At 41.3% G+C, this 16,744-nt stretch overlaps 1 protein-coding gene across 1 annotated transcript in view; it reads left to right on the forward strand.

Annotated features, from left to right (window-relative positions):
* Positions 1-14,709, forward strand: part of LOC311519584 (putative E3 ubiquitin-protein ligase HERC6) — a 33,895-nt gene extending 19,186 nt beyond the window's left edge. The window contains exons 12-23 of the mRNA XM_084626224.1: positions 352-541; positions 1,882-2,030; positions 2,124-2,240; positions 2,916-3,026; positions 4,666-4,827; positions 5,863-6,009; positions 8,030-8,196; positions 9,846-9,912; positions 10,932-11,002; positions 12,306-12,489; positions 12,594-12,696; positions 13,241-14,709. Coding sequence (XP_084482350.1) covers positions 352-541; positions 1,882-2,030; positions 2,124-2,240; positions 2,916-3,026; positions 4,666-4,827; positions 5,863-6,009; positions 8,030-8,196; positions 9,846-9,912; positions 10,932-11,002; positions 12,306-12,489; positions 12,594-12,696; positions 13,241-13,452 — 1,680 coding nt within the window. The 3' untranslated portion in view covers positions 13,453-14,709. The remainder of the gene's footprint in view (positions 1-351; positions 542-1,881; positions 2,031-2,123; positions 2,241-2,915; positions 3,027-4,665; positions 4,828-5,862; positions 6,010-8,029; positions 8,197-9,845; positions 9,913-10,931; positions 11,003-12,305; positions 12,490-12,593; positions 12,697-13,240) is intronic.
* Positions 14,710-16,744: the final 2,035 nt, after the last annotated feature.

The raw sequence follows: 16,744 nt of genomic DNA on the forward strand, positions 1-16,744 counted from the left end.
CCAAATCATTGGGATAGTTTAGGCATTTGGGCCAGTAAGCGGCTCCTCATCTCTGAATAGAAAGGTGCAAAATAGTCCTTAGGAATCAGTTTTAAGGCACAATTGATAGTAAGTATCCAACAACTCTAACAAACAAACCTCTCTTCATCCCTTTTTACCCCAATTTTAACATAGATTATTTTTTATTTTAACTGCATCTAAACTCTACATAAAAAAACTCTTTTTTGCAAAGTTTCGAGTCCAGCATTATGCCAGGTAGAAAGTATTGGCTTTATTGTATATGGCACTGCAAATCATTCTCTAAATGCTTTCTCTCTTCCACCTTTCTTTATTTGATTTTATTGCATACAGATAAATCCCTATCTGTTGGCTGATCTGATTCCTGGTCTTCCACTGCGTTCTCCTCATCATGAGGCTTTATCTATTTTCCTACTCCTGCCAGAATGCTCTGTGATGTACAAAGAACCGAACTTGGAGCCTTTTGTTATGCGACTTGCGCAGGCCATTAATACCATGAGTGACCGCTCCTCAGACATTCTGGGTAAGGTTGTTTCACTTTGAGCCTGAGGAGAAGCCACTGCCTGAGATGGTAACTTCAGCACACATTTTAAAATTACTTAATTAGGACACGGTTAACATACTGGTGCAAACATACAAAGTGATCATTTTAGCCTCGTCCCTTCACTACTTGTGGATAGTGCTGCTGTCCCAAAATCTTCATATGACATGTGTGTGAGAGAGAGAGGGAGAGAGTTTTATTCTCTCACACAATTTTTATTAGTTAGAGCCAAAGGTGCTAGATTGCATAGTCAATCAATGCAAACCCTAAAAAGCAAGGAACTAATGTATTCTACACTCCATCTACACTCTACTCCTCAGCTCCTCTTCTCAATTTCATGTGCATCTGTTCCACAACTCACGGACCATATATCTCCACCTTCATCCTAAACAACCAGTGGGCTCCCTTTCTTGTTGTTGTATCTACTACCAGGCCTAGAAACCCTCGACACACAAGCTCCTGGTCCATGGGGCACTGTACGCACAGAACAAAAAGACAGTCGCTACCCCAGAGGGCTTACAATCTAATGATAAGACAAGATAAATGAGGTGGACGCGGACAGACTGGCGAGCATAGGAAACAATGAGATAATATTGGTCAGCGTGATTGGCAGTGGTCTCAGCACACCAGTAGCCCAGTTGTTGTCAGGGATGTATAGGCACCTTGGCAGTGGGGTTTTGAAGGAGGATAATGAGGCAGCTGTGTGGATGTTTATGGTACGCACTCCCAAGCCTATGGGGCAGCGTGGAAGAAAGCATGAAGGTGCTTGTTTGAAAGTTTAACAAGTGGACAGTGGAGGCTGGCATCATGGAGGCAGGACTCAACCTTTCGATACTGAATGAGAGGGTAGGGTAGGGATAGATTGTGAAGGGCCTTGAAATTAAGGACAAGTAACTTTTATGTTTGATACAATAGAGAAGAGGGAGCCAGCAGAGAGGGACTCAAAGAGAGGGATGACGAGCCTTAGACGGGCTAGGAAAATTACCCTGGAACTCTGGTTATTGGCCTGAGGTGGTCGTAAGTTCACATGTTTAGGCTTGGTGTTGCTCTCATCTGCTGTAGTTTTGTATGTGTGTTTTATATGAGTGGGTGCAAATAGCTGAAGTATGGTGTCTGATTGCATTTAGTGGCTGCATTGTTTCCCTCCAAAACCACGTTGCATTAAAAAACACTTTTGAATCATGTATCGTTCATAAGTATGCAAGCTGCAAGGTGTTTGTGGAGGAAGGCTGGGACGTGTGTGTGTGTTTAGAGATTTTTGTTTCATTGGTTTTTTGGCAGGGGAGTTTCGTTTACAGGAATATTTTCCCCTCATATTTCAGAAGAATGCTGGTCATCCTTGTCAGCATCCTTTTTGGACAATGTGGTGCAGATGTTGAAAAAGGCTGTAGTATCTCAGCTGCCATATTACGCCTTCCCCCGTTACCAGGACACCAAACCTCTCCTAGAAGTGCTTGAAAAGCTGTACAGAGTAAGCATGTCTAGTCTGAATAACTGCACAGAGAATCGTCACCGGTTCTAAGCAAACATGTGCATCTGAACCCACATTTTGTTCCATTTCAAGGCAAACAGGAAGGCTAACTACACGCTACAGTTAAGCAGTTTTTACATAGATGAAATCTCCGGAACATTTATTCTTTCAAACGATGTATGGAGGTGGCGCTCATGGCAAGTTACAGCTGTGAGTATGACCTTGTACCATCTCCTGGTTATTCCAGAGTTTCTCAGGACAATGGGTGGTTAAAAGACAGCAGTTTCTTATTATGGTAACACCTAGCACCTCCAGCTGAGATGAGGGCCAGACTGTGCCAGGCTCTGAACAGATGCTAAGCAATAGACTGTGTCTGCCCAGAAGAGCTCACAATCTAAATAGAGAAACACACACAAACATGGGAGGGGAAATAGAGGCGCAGAGGGTTGAAGTGACTTGCCCAATTGCACCCAGTAGGTCAGTGACGGAACGAGGAATAGAACCTTGGTTTCCTGACTCCCAATCCAATGCCATAACCATTAGACTCTGTTGCCTACCTCTGAAATGTCTAACCTTAATCTTCACTCCATATTGTAGCCGTGTTTTGATTTTTTTTAAGTCTGGGTTTAGTTGCAGTACCTGGTTGGTGGAGGAAATGCACCCCAGAACCTGCCCTTGATGCACAGCAACTAATCCAAAGGGGTAGAGGGACAGTTATAATTCCCTCCTAGGCGAGAAAGGGAAGGAGACTGCAGTCTTGCAGGGCCATTTTTTTGTGTGGGGAGGGAGGAAAAAGGGTGAATCCATGAATTAAGAATGCGGAAAGTGGGACTTACCTGTTTTATTTTTAAGTATTCAAAAGATATGTACCATTCTCCTTGGTAGAATTCGTGTCATGAAGACCACGTTCCCGTCATATTCTGCCGTTTCCCTTTTATCTTTAACTTGGTTTCCAAGATTCATGTGTTCCACCTTGATTCATTTTTCATGCAAGAGGTATGACCTGGTCTCTGTATACTCTGAAACACAGTTTATGTTGGTTTGTTTTTTGTGGGCCACAGAACTAGAGTGACATTTCAACCCCAGGAGCATGTGCTAAAATGAGGGGCTTAGAATGTATTCACTTTTTTTTTTTTCTTCCAAACGAAGGCTATGGCTAAACTACAGAGCTTACCATGGTGCCACTGTAACACTGCTTGTGCAGAGTCTATGCCGACAAGAGGGAGCTCGCCCGTCGACTTCATGACTCCAGCCCCCGCGAGTGGCAGTAGCAATGTCCATAGCGCTGCCCACACCAGCACTTAGGTCGATGTAATTTACGTCGCTCCTGGGGGTGGCTTATTCACGCCCCTGAACGACACAACTTATGCTGACTTAAGCTGTAGTGTAGCCATGGCCTAAGTAAAGTATTTTCATGACCCACCAGGTGCTATCACTTGCCAATGTAGAGTATTTTGCTGGAGAGGTTTATATTTTCTTCTTGGGGAAAAATGGCATCGGTTGTTCAAATACTATACTAAAATGATCGACCCTGTAACATGACTTGGATCAGTGTGGTTTTAGATTCGGGGGTGAAGGGGGGAGAGGAAAAGAACTTGTAGTGGAGTTTGGGAGCATTGTCTCCCAGGACAATTTTTGAAAATACACTTGCAGTTCAGTGGAATTTAGTTCATTATAAGGTGGGGGAGGGGATTTGTCCTAATTTCCCTGTGTCTTGGTGGCAGAATTTTAACAAAGGGCTTCTGGAACCTTGGCCAGGACCTTGCTGCTATTCCTATAGGAGAAGAGTAGTTCCCCCTAAATGAGAATTATTTAGATCTTATTAAGTGTTGCTACACTGCATCAGCATTCTGAACCCTCGGTGGTGGGGGCGGGGGTCTGACCAGGCTCAGGAGTGTTCCTATGTGGATTGAATTGCAGGATTTGGGGCCATTTTGATGTAACAAAATTTGATGTAACGGAATTTGCAATTGAACATCAGAAGTTACTCCTTTAAACATCACTTAAGTCTTCTTTTACCAATGGGTGTTTTGGTTTGCCATAGAGAGACAAGGTGGGTGAGGTAATATCTTTTATTGGACCAACTTCTGCTGGGGAGAGAGACAGGCTTTTGAGCTTACACAGAGCTCTGGGGAAAGATATGAAAGTCTCACAGCTAAATACAAGGGGGATCAGTTTTGGCATAAGCAGTTAACATATTTCAAGGGACCATACCAGGTGAAGTGTCCAGTTAACACCCCTCCAGTCATGGAAGCCATGAGTGTGTGTGTGTGGGAGGGGGGGTAGTGGGTTATAGATAGTTGCAATAAGCCATAAATCTATGGTTTGCCATAGTCATTTCTGACATGGTTTCCTGGAAAATGACTCTTTTGAATGGAGTTAATTCACATTTTTATCTAACTCTCCTTATAAAAGAAGTTCTAATTATGCTGTATGACGTGAATACCAGTTACTTCTAACACAGCAGGTTTCAAATGAAAGAAAATGGGTGTGCAATGCAATGCAATAAGTTAGTGTTTAGAGCTGGGCAAATGTCACATAGAGGGGGAAATGTTGTACCCATTATCACTGCAGTATTTTTTTCAGGCAAGATACTGGAAATAGTTATATTTTCATTCTTTTTTACGGTGTGAAGGCAGAAGCCCAGTTCATACTGACACAGAATGAACGGCTGAGAGAGAGTGAGCTTCCTGCGTTGCCTGTTTTTCCTCTGCTAGTTAAACGCAGCAACCTGGTTGAAGATACTTTACGTAAACTAAGTCTGGTGGAGGACAGTGTCCTGAAAAAGCAGTTGTTGGTATGGTGCCCCGTCATGTTCTTCCTACTTAGCAATACCGGGGAGATTAGAGAAACTGTATAGCTGGTTGGAATTAGGGCTGATGGAAAAATTTCTGTTTAAACTGCCTCTCAATTACCTGAAATTATTTGTGAAAAGTGCCTGCTTTCCACAAAAATGTCGTCATGTTTTAGTTGGGGGGAAAAAATGAAAACTTTTTGGGTGAAAACCCAAAAACATTTTGGTTTCTGTTTTTGATGAAAAGTCAGAATTTTCCATGGAAGAAAAAACATTTTCTGGTCATTTCTAGCTAGCATGCACCGGAAGACAGGTGCCTAATTAGCCAATTAGCAAGGATCGGTTCAACGCATTAGGCAGATTTTTATACTTGGTCACCCTCGACAGCTTTGAAAATTTTAAACAGGGTTTTGAGATTTTAACCATATGATCCCCCCTATTAACAAAGATCAATTACTGCAAGGTTTGTGGTCTTACATGTGCACGACCGTGAACATTTACCCCTCTCTGTTAACACTTCCTGCCCTTGGATCGGCATGACACCACAGCTTGTGGTTCTTCATTAGAATGCAGGCTGACTTGGTGTGGCTTGTCTATTGCTTTGTCATGGGACCTCAGAGGGCTGGTGAGTTCAAAAGCCAACTTCAGCTTATCTTGAGAAAAGAAGAGAGAGCAGTGTGTCTCTGAGCAGACCTAACTTGTACTGTAGCAGTGTGTTGTGGACATCATTTTTCAGGAGGTGGAGGAGGGAAAGGAGGTGAGTCACAGTTCAAAAGAGAGGTAAGAATGGCAATTTGTAAGAGCAGGAATGATGAAGTCTTCCCAAATCATCCCTTTACAGAGTTGTTCCTGCTCTGGTCTTGGAAAGGGCTGATTACTTCAGACCCTAAAGCCATGCATACACTGCACTTAGTAGTTTGACTCCAGCACTAAGGGATGAATGTGGAGTTGATTGTTCCATTTCTGGGGAAATATTAGTCTGCAATGACTTTGGAACAACGGCCCAAAGAATAGCCATCTTTCTCTGTGTTTCTGCAGGTGCAATTTGAAGGGGAGTTGATGGGCCTGGATGCGGGCGGAGTGACGTTAGAATTCTTCCTGTATGTATTTGAAGAGATGGTGAATCCACAATATGGGATGTTCATATATTGTGACCCTGCGTCCCCAATGTGGTTTCCTACCAGCGTAAGTCAGAATCTGCTCAAACCATTCAGGGTCAAGCGACGAAGTAATTTGCATTTTGACTCCAAGCTTCCTTACCTTCTGCACGGTAGCTGGAGTCGGCAGGGGAGGGTCTTGGAAGGCTGTGGCAATTTTCCAGAGCAGAGGGTCTGTGCCATCTGGGTGTTTTATATTGCGGAATTGGAGAGGGTTCAGAGAATGATTAGGTGCATGGGAAAATTTGAATGTAGAGAGATTTCAAAGACTGGCACTTAGCTTTGTTTACCGTAGAAAGGAGGGGACATGATTAAAGCACATAAATCAATGAATGCTCTATACATGATAAATAGTGAGCTTTGTTGTCTCACAACACAAGAACAAGGGGATGTTCAACGAAACTCAAAAGTATTGAAGGAAATAATTTTCCATTCAGTGAGTAATTAGACTGTGGAGCTCTCTGTGGCTAAGAATTTAATGAGATTCAGAAAGGGACTGGACATTTATATGGATTACAAGTTTATCCAGAGTTATAATAGTACAAATAATAGTTTTTAAAGGGATAAAAATCTCATGCCTCATGTTTTACATCATTCTCTAGATAGTAGGGATTAGGATGAGATCTTTATGAGAGGCAGATTATACCACTTCTACCTCCTGTGGGGGTTCTTGCCGCTTCTGACTAGCGGGACTTCTGATCCAGGTCTGGCAATTCCTGTATTCCTACAAGAAATATTGTCTAAGAAATAAATTTAGAGAACTTTAACCACTCAGACTATATTCCCTGGCTGACCACAGTAATTAACCAGACCACTTTCCATTAGTAAACAAATTGTAACTGATCCTCAGAGTGCATCTCTGAGAGTTCAGGTGAGCTGCAGTCAGATGGGGGACCAGTTCCATGGTCTAGAATTCTGAATGACTGGTGCTCCCAGGCTAACTATGAGCATAGTCAAAAACAATTAAATTCCTACAATCAGTGGGAACTCTTCAAGTGGTCAAATGCTGCTTTTGTACACTTTATCTGGCAGTGGCCCAATTAATTCTGTGTCCTTACTCCTTTGTGAAATTTAGTTTTATTGCTCAGCAATATCTATTTTTATCAGGGAGGGGAAAGAAAAAAGGTAAATACCTTCACCTCGATTTCCAAATAAATGTGAACAAAAAAGGGGAAGATGTAATGCAGCAAATTAAGTCTAAAAGACTGCTTTTCAAGATAATTTTGCTCATTAATTGCCTTTGGTTTGCACTCTGTGAAGTGATAGTGTGTCAGACACCATCTTGGCCGACGCGCCAGGGATTAAAAGCATGAACTGCTACAGCTTGAGTTAAAGAGCCAAGGTGTGCTCGGGGCGGCCTGAAACGGACTCTTGTCCTTTGCAGATGAGCCACAGAGTGAGACCTCTAACACATTCCCCAGTGAGACACAAGAGGACAATGAAATCCACTGATGGCAGATCTGTGGCTAATGCATGCCCCAAAGTTGCCAGATGCCCTCTCTTTACCAGTAGCCTGATTCAGTTCTCCTTAAAGAGTCTCACTAACTTCAGTGGATCTTGGATTGGGCTTCAAAACAGAAGCAGGCCTCTTATTCCAGGTGTCCCACCCCCTACTTAGGGTTCTGTCCTCCTCCCATCTGTTTCAATGGGAGTTTTGCCATTGACTTGAATGGAGCAGGGTTGGAGCCTTCGGGAGCATCAGAAGGTTCTGGTGGGGTCTCTTTAAACATAGTTTCAGCTCTTCTTAATGACTGATAGGTTTTGTTGCTGATGATTTTGCTTTTTCTTAATTACCAAAACAATAATGTTTAAAAAATTTGCAGGGGGAGTTACATTTTGCACCGATTGATCTTGACATGGTGCCCCTTTAACTAATATAAAAAATTCTGTCATTAACGTTTTTAGGGCTCAAAAATGAACCAAAAGATTTACTGTAAATTTTGTCTTTCCAATCTCTCTATTCTGGCTTGTTTAGTTTTTTCTGTTCCATGACCTACTACTTACTTGGTTCTCCAGTTATAATTTTGCAACGCTTGTTTTTTTTCCAGTCTTCAGTAGAGAAGAAAAAGTATTTCCTCTTTGGGGTCCTGTGTGGGCTCTCCCTGTTCAATAGGATCATTGCCTTCATCCCTTTCCCACTCGCTATTTTTAAGAAACTTCTGGATAAGAAGCCTTCGCTCGAAGATTTGAAAGAGCTGAGTCCTGTGGTAGGGAAGTAAGTGATTTCAGCTATTGGTTCCAGCTGGATCTCTAAAGGAGTCTGTGCATATACCCACATGTATATGAATGGGCTGGATAGTTTGTTGGCTTTCACTATATTGTCTGTAGAGTGGAGGAAGGATCGTCTTGTGGTTCAGACACTGACCTGGGACTTGAGGTAGGGTTCCGTTTCCAGCTCTCCCACTGATTTCCTGTGTGTGACTTTGGGCAAGTCACTTACATTCTCTGCCTCAGTTTCGTGTCTGCAAAATGGGATTAACATTTCCCTACAAAGGGATTGTGAGGATAAATTGGCTAATATATGTGAGGTATTCAGGTACTGAGGTAAAATGCGGGCTATATAAGAACATAGATAGATGGAAGCATAAGAGTAGCAAACCTTCTGTTATTTTTCTGTCCTTGAGTTCTGTGTCAGGGTCATGCAAGCTGCCTTTGTGAGGCTCGCGTTGGCAATAATTTGCCAGCAGCACAGTTGCTCTTAAAATAGAGCAGATTGCAGTCTTGATCGAATGGACTTTTATATGCAGTCTCATAATCTCCACTCTCTGGGCCCATATTAAGAACGAGGGCTGCTGTGAGCCACACTGTAGCATTCCACACTTCGGCCACCCTCGTACCAGGTTGTCTGTCTGGCTTTGCCTATTTTTGTTGTACCTTCCTGTCGGTTGTGGTTTGATTTGGGCATTAAGGTCATGCATTGTAACAGGAGGAGAGGCATTCATGAGTACATCTAGATCCATTTTTATGTTAGAGAATCATTAGCACCATGAGCCACACAAAGCCCTAATAGTGAAGATCTACCAGACAGCTGCACATCCTGCCATACGTTACGTCTTCTCTGCTGTCTGTTTGGAACAGGAGGAGAGAATGCAGCATAGGCAGCTGTGAAATACAACATATTACATACATTGCGCTGTTGTAAGGACATCAGCATAACTAACAGAGCAAAGCCTGAATAGCTTGTGTTGTCATCAAAGCCCAGAGATTCAGTGTTAATAAATAAATAAAAGGACAAATTACAGTTACTGGTAATTGCGCTGGACAATAAAAACATACATATAAGTGACGCAACACAAAGCAACTTATGCTTTATAACAAAACTCATTTTGACTTCTAGGAAGTTGAAATACCATATGTTTTATGGGACAACCAGACTTGAGATACAGGTTTTTCCTGGACACTTATTGAGAAAACAAAAAATTCCCAGCTTGACCTGCAGTAGGGAAGGGAGACAGATTGATGAGAAGGACAGAACTCTGTGGCATACGGTAGCAGAGATGGGGGAAGTGGGTGTAGATTTTCTCCTGGTTTTTGAGCCCAAAACTTTTCATGGTGGCCTTTGTCTCTGACATGTATTACGTTCGTCTACCCATGAGTGCAGAATTTACAATTTTTTGTTGCTTGCAACTGGAAATACGTTTAACTACAGTATTTACTACTATGGTTAGCATAATTTAATCTACAAACAATCAATAGTTTTTTTAAATTGTTGTCTACTAAACATAATGGCTCATAGTTACTACAAATAGGTAATAGATGGTTGGGATTTCACTACTCACGATGCAGGGTAATTTATCATGTGGTCTGTCATCTAACAGCGTATAAGTATATTTTTGTCTTTTTTTTTCTTCCCACCCCCTTTAGGAGTTTGCAGGCAGTTCTAGATTATGAGTATGATGATATTGAAGAGAATCTTCAGATACATTATTGTGTGAGTACCTCTGGAAGCCATTATGATACATGTCCATTTCATTTGCTGTGCACTACAGTAGTTACAATTGCTGTCACTTTTAAAATGTTGTTCTTTGCTTCACACGGTGGATTGGGTGCTCTTACACTGCTGATGTGGTATTTAGAAGCTTTTCATGAACTTACTGCAGTTGCTTATTACTTTCTTTCCCCCCACATGCTATCCAGTTTAGGAAACAATGACTGTCCCCTTTGGAAATTCAGAATAAGCCACTATGGGAATGGTTTTTTATCAGCTCTTTGAGGCAGGGGCAATCTTTTTGTTCTGTGTTTGTATAGTGCCTGGCACAATGGGGTCCTAGCTGGTGACTGGGGCTCCGACGTGCTTCTGCAACACAAATTATTTTCCCTGCTTCCCAATCTTTGAAAATGAAAACCCCACTTTAAATAAGATACTCGTAGGAACGAACTGATTTTGTTTTGATTAGCATGGCCTCTTACTGGAGTGACGAGCCCTTTGGCTCTGAGGCTGGTCTCTTCCAATCACAGTGGGCCAGATCTCGACTTGTTGTAAGCAAATGCAATTCCATGGACCTCACTGGTGCTGAATTTAGCCCATTCTATCCTGTCAGTCAATGAGCAAAAGCTCTGTGTATGATAGAGAAGACCTGGGCTTGAAGGGGAGATGGGGAAAGCCAAAAAAGAGGACAAAAATCTTCATATTTTCTTTAATGCTGAGAAACATACCCATCTGAAAATGACACATAAGACTCCTACCTGTGCACATTACTGACACACCCATGTAACAGCTATGGGAAGTCACTGAAATTGTGGTCACATTTGCACCAGGCACCTCATTCTCTCTTGCCACTATAATGCAGTTTTGAAGGTGATTGAATTAAAGGTTTCTGTAACATGCACAACACCAGTAAGAACTTTGCAGCCATACTGATTTCAAGTACCTTAGTAGGGAATTATTTAATGGAGAGAAGGTTGCCTGGATTGTTGCCTCTTCTCACAAGAATGTTTTAATGGTTTCAGGTGTCGTGGGACAACAAGGAAGTAGACCTGATTCCAGATGGCAGTTCCATAGCTGTGAACAACAAAAACAAGTATCTTAATGCAGATTGGTTTATTTAATTCTAACTGGTGGGGCTTTCACAGCCAGGCCTCAGAGACAGAGCAACTGTCCAGCTCTTTACAATAGTGTCCTTTTAAGTACTGCAGTTCTCAGTACCTACATGCCAATGATAATGAGGCAAATCCTCCTAGCTGGGAGAGCAGGGATAAGGTGGAAGGTACAGGAAAAGATTAACACTTACAAACACCCCTGTATAGATACCTGAGCTAGCCTCTGTCCATCTCACCATCCTCTCTGTGTGGAAGGCTGGGAGTGACCATGTGTCTCCTTTTTCAGTCCCAGACTCCTCTCCCTATTGAGGTTATGTGAGCCCCTGACTTGTCACCTGATGAGCTGATTTAAAACAACTCCTCCTTTGGCACGTGTCTGTGAGAGCCTCACCAACATTTCCCCCAATGTGTGTGTGCAATTGCATGATACCGGGACTCTCTCCCTAGAAACGAGCAGTCTAAAGGCACTTGTTGCAACTTTACCCACTTCAGGGTCCCGATGAGGACACAATCCCTAATGAAGTTTTTGCCATTTTGTTACAAACTCGGGGCCAGATGCTGTGAATACTTAGTACTGAGTGTAGCTCTTACTGTCATGAGTAGTCACTGGGACTATCATGATTTCAGTGGGATAGTTCGCAGTAGTAAGCAATAAATGTTTGGAGGGTCAGATTCTAAAGTAATTCCTACCCCTGGGATACAAAACAGAAGAACGGCCATACTGGATCAGACCAAAGATCCAGCTTATCCAGTATCCTGTCTTCTGACAGTGGCCAATGGCAGGAGCCCCAGAGAGAATGAACAGAACAAGTGATCATCAGGTGATCCATCTCCTGTCGTCCAGTCCCAGGATCTGGCAGTCAGAGGCTTAGGGATACCTGGAGGCTGGGGTTGCATCCCTGGTCATATTGGCTAACAGCCATTGAAGGAGCTATCCTGCATGAACTCACCTAGTTCTTTTTAGAACCTCAGCAGAAACTTTTCTATTATAACCACCTTTTGAAACTATTATCTGAGCCATTAAATGAACATTTCCCTCTTCCTTAGTGTCAAAGGAATGTCAGTCAGTTTAATTCTAATAATAAGGAGAAAAATACTTTTAAAAAAAAATTACAGGAAAAATTGTGTGTCAAACTGTATCTGAATAAAAGCTATTCTTATTACTATTGTATTTCTGTGAGGTGAGGAGCAAGGTGACCAGGAAAATATATTTACTGTCCTATGTGTATGAAGAGAACAATATTGTGTGTGAGCTAAACAACATCTCTCTTTGCTTCTGTGAAGGAAGGACTTTGTCAACAAGTATGTGGATTACGTCTTCAACAAATCTGTGGAGGTGGTTTATGAGGAGTTCAAGAGGGGATTTTACAAAGTCCTGGACAGAGAGATACTCAGATTCTTCCAGCCTCAAGAACTGATGGAGGTGGCAATTGGAAATGCTAATTATGACTGGAACAAATTTGAACAGGTGTGAAGGGAACAGGGGAAAGAATCTTCTCCAATATTATTCTGATTTATCCACTGAGTTTCACTTCTTTAGAGTAAACATTTTTCCTTTGTTCTATTTTGAAGAATGCAGTCTACTGGGGAATGTACACTCCATCACACCCCACCATCAAAATGTTCTGGAAGGTTTTCCATGAGCTCACAGTGGCAAAGAAGAAGGGCTTTCTCTGTGAGTATCATGTCCACCAACAGATGAGTTTATTTCTCCCAAAATCTTTCAAAATAGAGTAGTTACCATGAGCCACTCTTCCTTGGAGCAGAATTGACTCCTCTGGGGTTCTACAAAGTCTGTCCCAAGGTGTACAGTGCCCAAAGATTCTGTGCAGTAAAAATGACTTCTGACGAAATACTCCCATTGACTTCAGCAGCCTTTGGATCAGGCTATGTGTGTGTTTAGCACCACTGATGTCAATGAGACTATACGTATGTGCAGCGTTTGTAGGATCAAGGCCTTAGACTGTAAGCATCTCAACTGCAGGGACTTTGTTTATCTGTTTGGCCTTAAAGCACTATTCATGCCTATGGGGCTGTATAAATAATTTGAATATCATTCTGAAACTGTACCATTCTGAAAAGCATTATTGGAGATAAGTTTATATGAAATGTGCTATAGTAAATATTCCTTCAATGCCTATCACTTTATAAAAGATAACTTGAAATACATACTTCTAACTCTTCTTCCAGCTGAAATCTAATTCTGTTCTGCTCTGTAGTGTTTCTCACAGGAAGTGACCGGATCCCTGTAATGGGAATGGACTGTATAAAGATAAAGTTCAATTCACACGTGTCTATGTCTGAAGATCACATCCCTGAAGCACAGACCTGCTTTCACATCCTGATCCTCCCACAGTATTCTACAATAGAAAGACTCCGGGAGAAGCTTCTTCTAGCGATCGATAACAATCGGGGGTTTGGCAAAAATTGAGTCACAAATATGCACAACATGCATCAGAAACAAAAATGCTCCCTAGTCTCTTTATTCTGGATTTCTTTCTGACCAAAATTCCCATTGGCATCAGGCCCGATACAGGAGAAAAACTTTGGAATAATTTACACACCACTTACAAAAACAAACCAACCCATTTTTGTTTTGTTTTAAATCTTCAGCTTCAGTTCCCAAACACCCTTGTTCAGGAGTGTCAGAATTATTTAGGGTCTCACTTACGTGAAGAAACTGATTAAACCCAAATAATATCTATGTAAGTGTAATAGTTTGACTGAGCCTCACCAAAGCTGAGAAATGAAGAGCCTAACCTAAAATAGGGTTTATAACCAAAACTATGGCATACTCTAACACTAGTCCAAAACTGCAGTGCTATAGGATGAGAATTGAACTGCCCCGTATTAAAAGCATCTAATCACCAAACTATATTAAATTACTGTTATATCACTTAAATCTCAAATTAAAAAAACACTCTAACCCTTCAGAGTATACATTTTTGTATTAGAAACTCCATAAAATATTGTCTTGAAGTTTATGGGAAGAATAGAGACTAGTCGTATATGTTACGATCAAGTATTCTTAAGCCTGCATTGTATTAAAAGACAACTTAAAAGAAAAATATAAAATATCAGTGTCCAAGGAATTATTTTCTCAGTTTTCAACCTAATACGAAATTATAGCCCGTTTACTGCATGCAGCAGATCAAACAGTGAGTTCCAGTTTATAACCTTAACTTTCGTTGTTTGTCAAATTTCACTAGCTTCATGACAACTCTGCCAGTTATTGAAGCAATTTTGACCTCCTCTTTTTTTGGCAGTGTCTTAAGGAGGTAAAATTCTCTAGCCTCATTTTGATGTTAGCAACTTGCAAACACTATTCAATACAATGTAGTAAGAGTGAAATTGCATGTGAATAATTCTGACCTATTTGGTAGTTGGGTGAGCAGGGTGAAAAGAATGTTAATGAAGAAAATACATTTGATGGGATAAAGTCCTATAATATTTTTGCATAGAATGGTGTTTGTACTGTATTTAGATAAAGACAATGTAAACTTTTAGGTCCACATTATATCACTGATGTTTAAATAGAACTCCCCATTGAAATCAATGAGATCTACTTAGAAAGAAATTGCATTACATGGCCTTTTTGTTCTTAGTATTTAGCAGCACAGAATTCTGATTTCCTTGATCTGACTGCTAGTTGCATGTAGTTTGCTAATGAAAGTCATGTCAAATAAAATTGTAACCCGCTTTTATTTCCTTCATTCTTCACATTGTCTTTATTAGTAAAGAAGTCAATCATCTGGTCCTGTTGATATTACTCTAGCGAAAAAAGGGATTGAATGACCTGACACTATTTTATGTATGATGGACATCTCAGGAAAATAAAGGGATTAGGAATGGAAAAGAATATACAGGAGAGTGGAAGTAGTCACGCTTCCTGCTTGGTCCCAGACTCAGCAAGATATTTAAGCACCTGCCTAACTTTAATCACATGAGTACCCCCCGTTTATTTCCACTCACATAGTCACTTAGAAATGATGCAGGAGGCTTAGTAAAAAATGTGCAGTTTGACTAGATCTTGAACTTCTAGAAATAATGGACAAACTCCTATTGCGGATACACAAATGGCCGTGTTCTATGATGTATAATTAAGTGAAATAGATACATTTTCACTTTATGAAAAGGCACAACATCACCTCTTCTACGTCTGTTAACTGCTCCCTACCCTGAGGGCTAAAAACTGTTTAAAAGAAAAAGCAGGAAAACTCAATATTCACATATTGTTCATTGACCTCATTCCTACAAGTGGATGAACTGTTTTTGATCAGACTTTCCAAAAAAGTTTCACCTGAGGTAGGCACAAAGCATGGAAAATTTCAGCCCTAAAGGTTAAAGTTTATCTTCTGAAAACTGGAAGTTATATCATTATAGTGTTAAGCAAACCTTAACTACAGGCATTACTACTTGTGTTGCTTGTACTCTTAAAGTTTAATAGTCAACACAACATTCTCTTTGTTTGCAGAAGGGTGGCATTTTCTGATGGGTGAGAGACAACTGTTAAAAATTGCTCTTCACTCGACTGAGGCTGAGAATCAGTGGGAGAATGCATCCTTCATAAACTGCAACTCCAGGACTGACAGGTGGAGGTGGGAAGAAATGCAAATTCAGATGGATGAGAGAAACCTCTCAGAGTTATATCATGCACACACACGTGCACATGCATACACACACACGCACACACTTCTTCCCCCCAACCTTGTTCTCTGGCCTGGTCTTGTTTCTGAACAGTGATAGAGAAACAACTCAAAAACAGCATCCGTTTGTGTGTTCTGCTCTGGCCCAGAGGCTGTATTTTCTAAGTCAAGTCTCTGCCATCCTTCAGAAGTTGGCTCGGGGTAGAGAACAGGTGTGTCAGTGGAGTAAGTTTTCATCCATGAGAATGTTCATCTTGGGGGGGGGGGGGGGTTCACTTGACCTGTAGAGAAGATGGCTGCCCGACTCCAGGTCTCCTAAATCCCCGCATGCTAATCCTTGTCAATTAAGGGCTCATGGATACCTACACAATAACTTTCTGTCAGAAATGTACTAATTAAACAAGGGGGACCCTTTTTGTTGTGTTTTTATGGATCCTGCTGGGAAAAATAGAAACACCAAATAACCCAAGCCTGTCTCCAAAGAAAGAAGGCTGAGGAAATGAAGCCGCCTCTTTCACACAACTCGGCAGCTCTGAAGAACTTTCAAACTACCATATTTGATCCTTTATCTCAAGATATACATGAGCTCTCTAAAGATCCAGGAGAAGTCAAAGCTTGTTTCACCTATTTAGATAATGAACTATGAAAAACTGCCATAGAACTGGAGGAAGTTAGAACAGAGAATGCTTCCTTAAGGCACAGACTAACCAGTCTTGAGGAGAAACAAGAAGATCTTGAAAACCAATCATGCAGGAATAATTTGTGGTTACTGGGCATCTCTGAAGGGCTGGAAGGAAAAACATGATTAGTTTTCTCCAGACCATGCTCTCTGAGTTAGTGGAGATTGAAAGTGCCCATCAAGTGATAGGGGCCAGAAGGAGAGAGAACAATAATAACTCTTTAAATTGCTAAGATTTAATGACTAAGTTGATGTCTGCTGCTAGGCAAAAAGGGACTAGGGTATAGGGATTTTAAATTTTCTTTGTGTCCAGACTTCTCTGCAAATTTAACTAAGACAGCAGCATTTAATGGCATCAAATGAGCTCTTAGGGGGTCAGATATTAAATACAGCCTCAG

The sequence above is a fragment of the Lepidochelys olivacea genome, assembly GCF_965140295.1.
Source record: "Lepidochelys olivacea isolate rLepOli2 genome assembly, chromosome: 4".
Lineage (NCBI taxonomy): Eukaryota > Metazoa > Chordata > Testudines > Cheloniidae > Lepidochelys > Lepidochelys olivacea.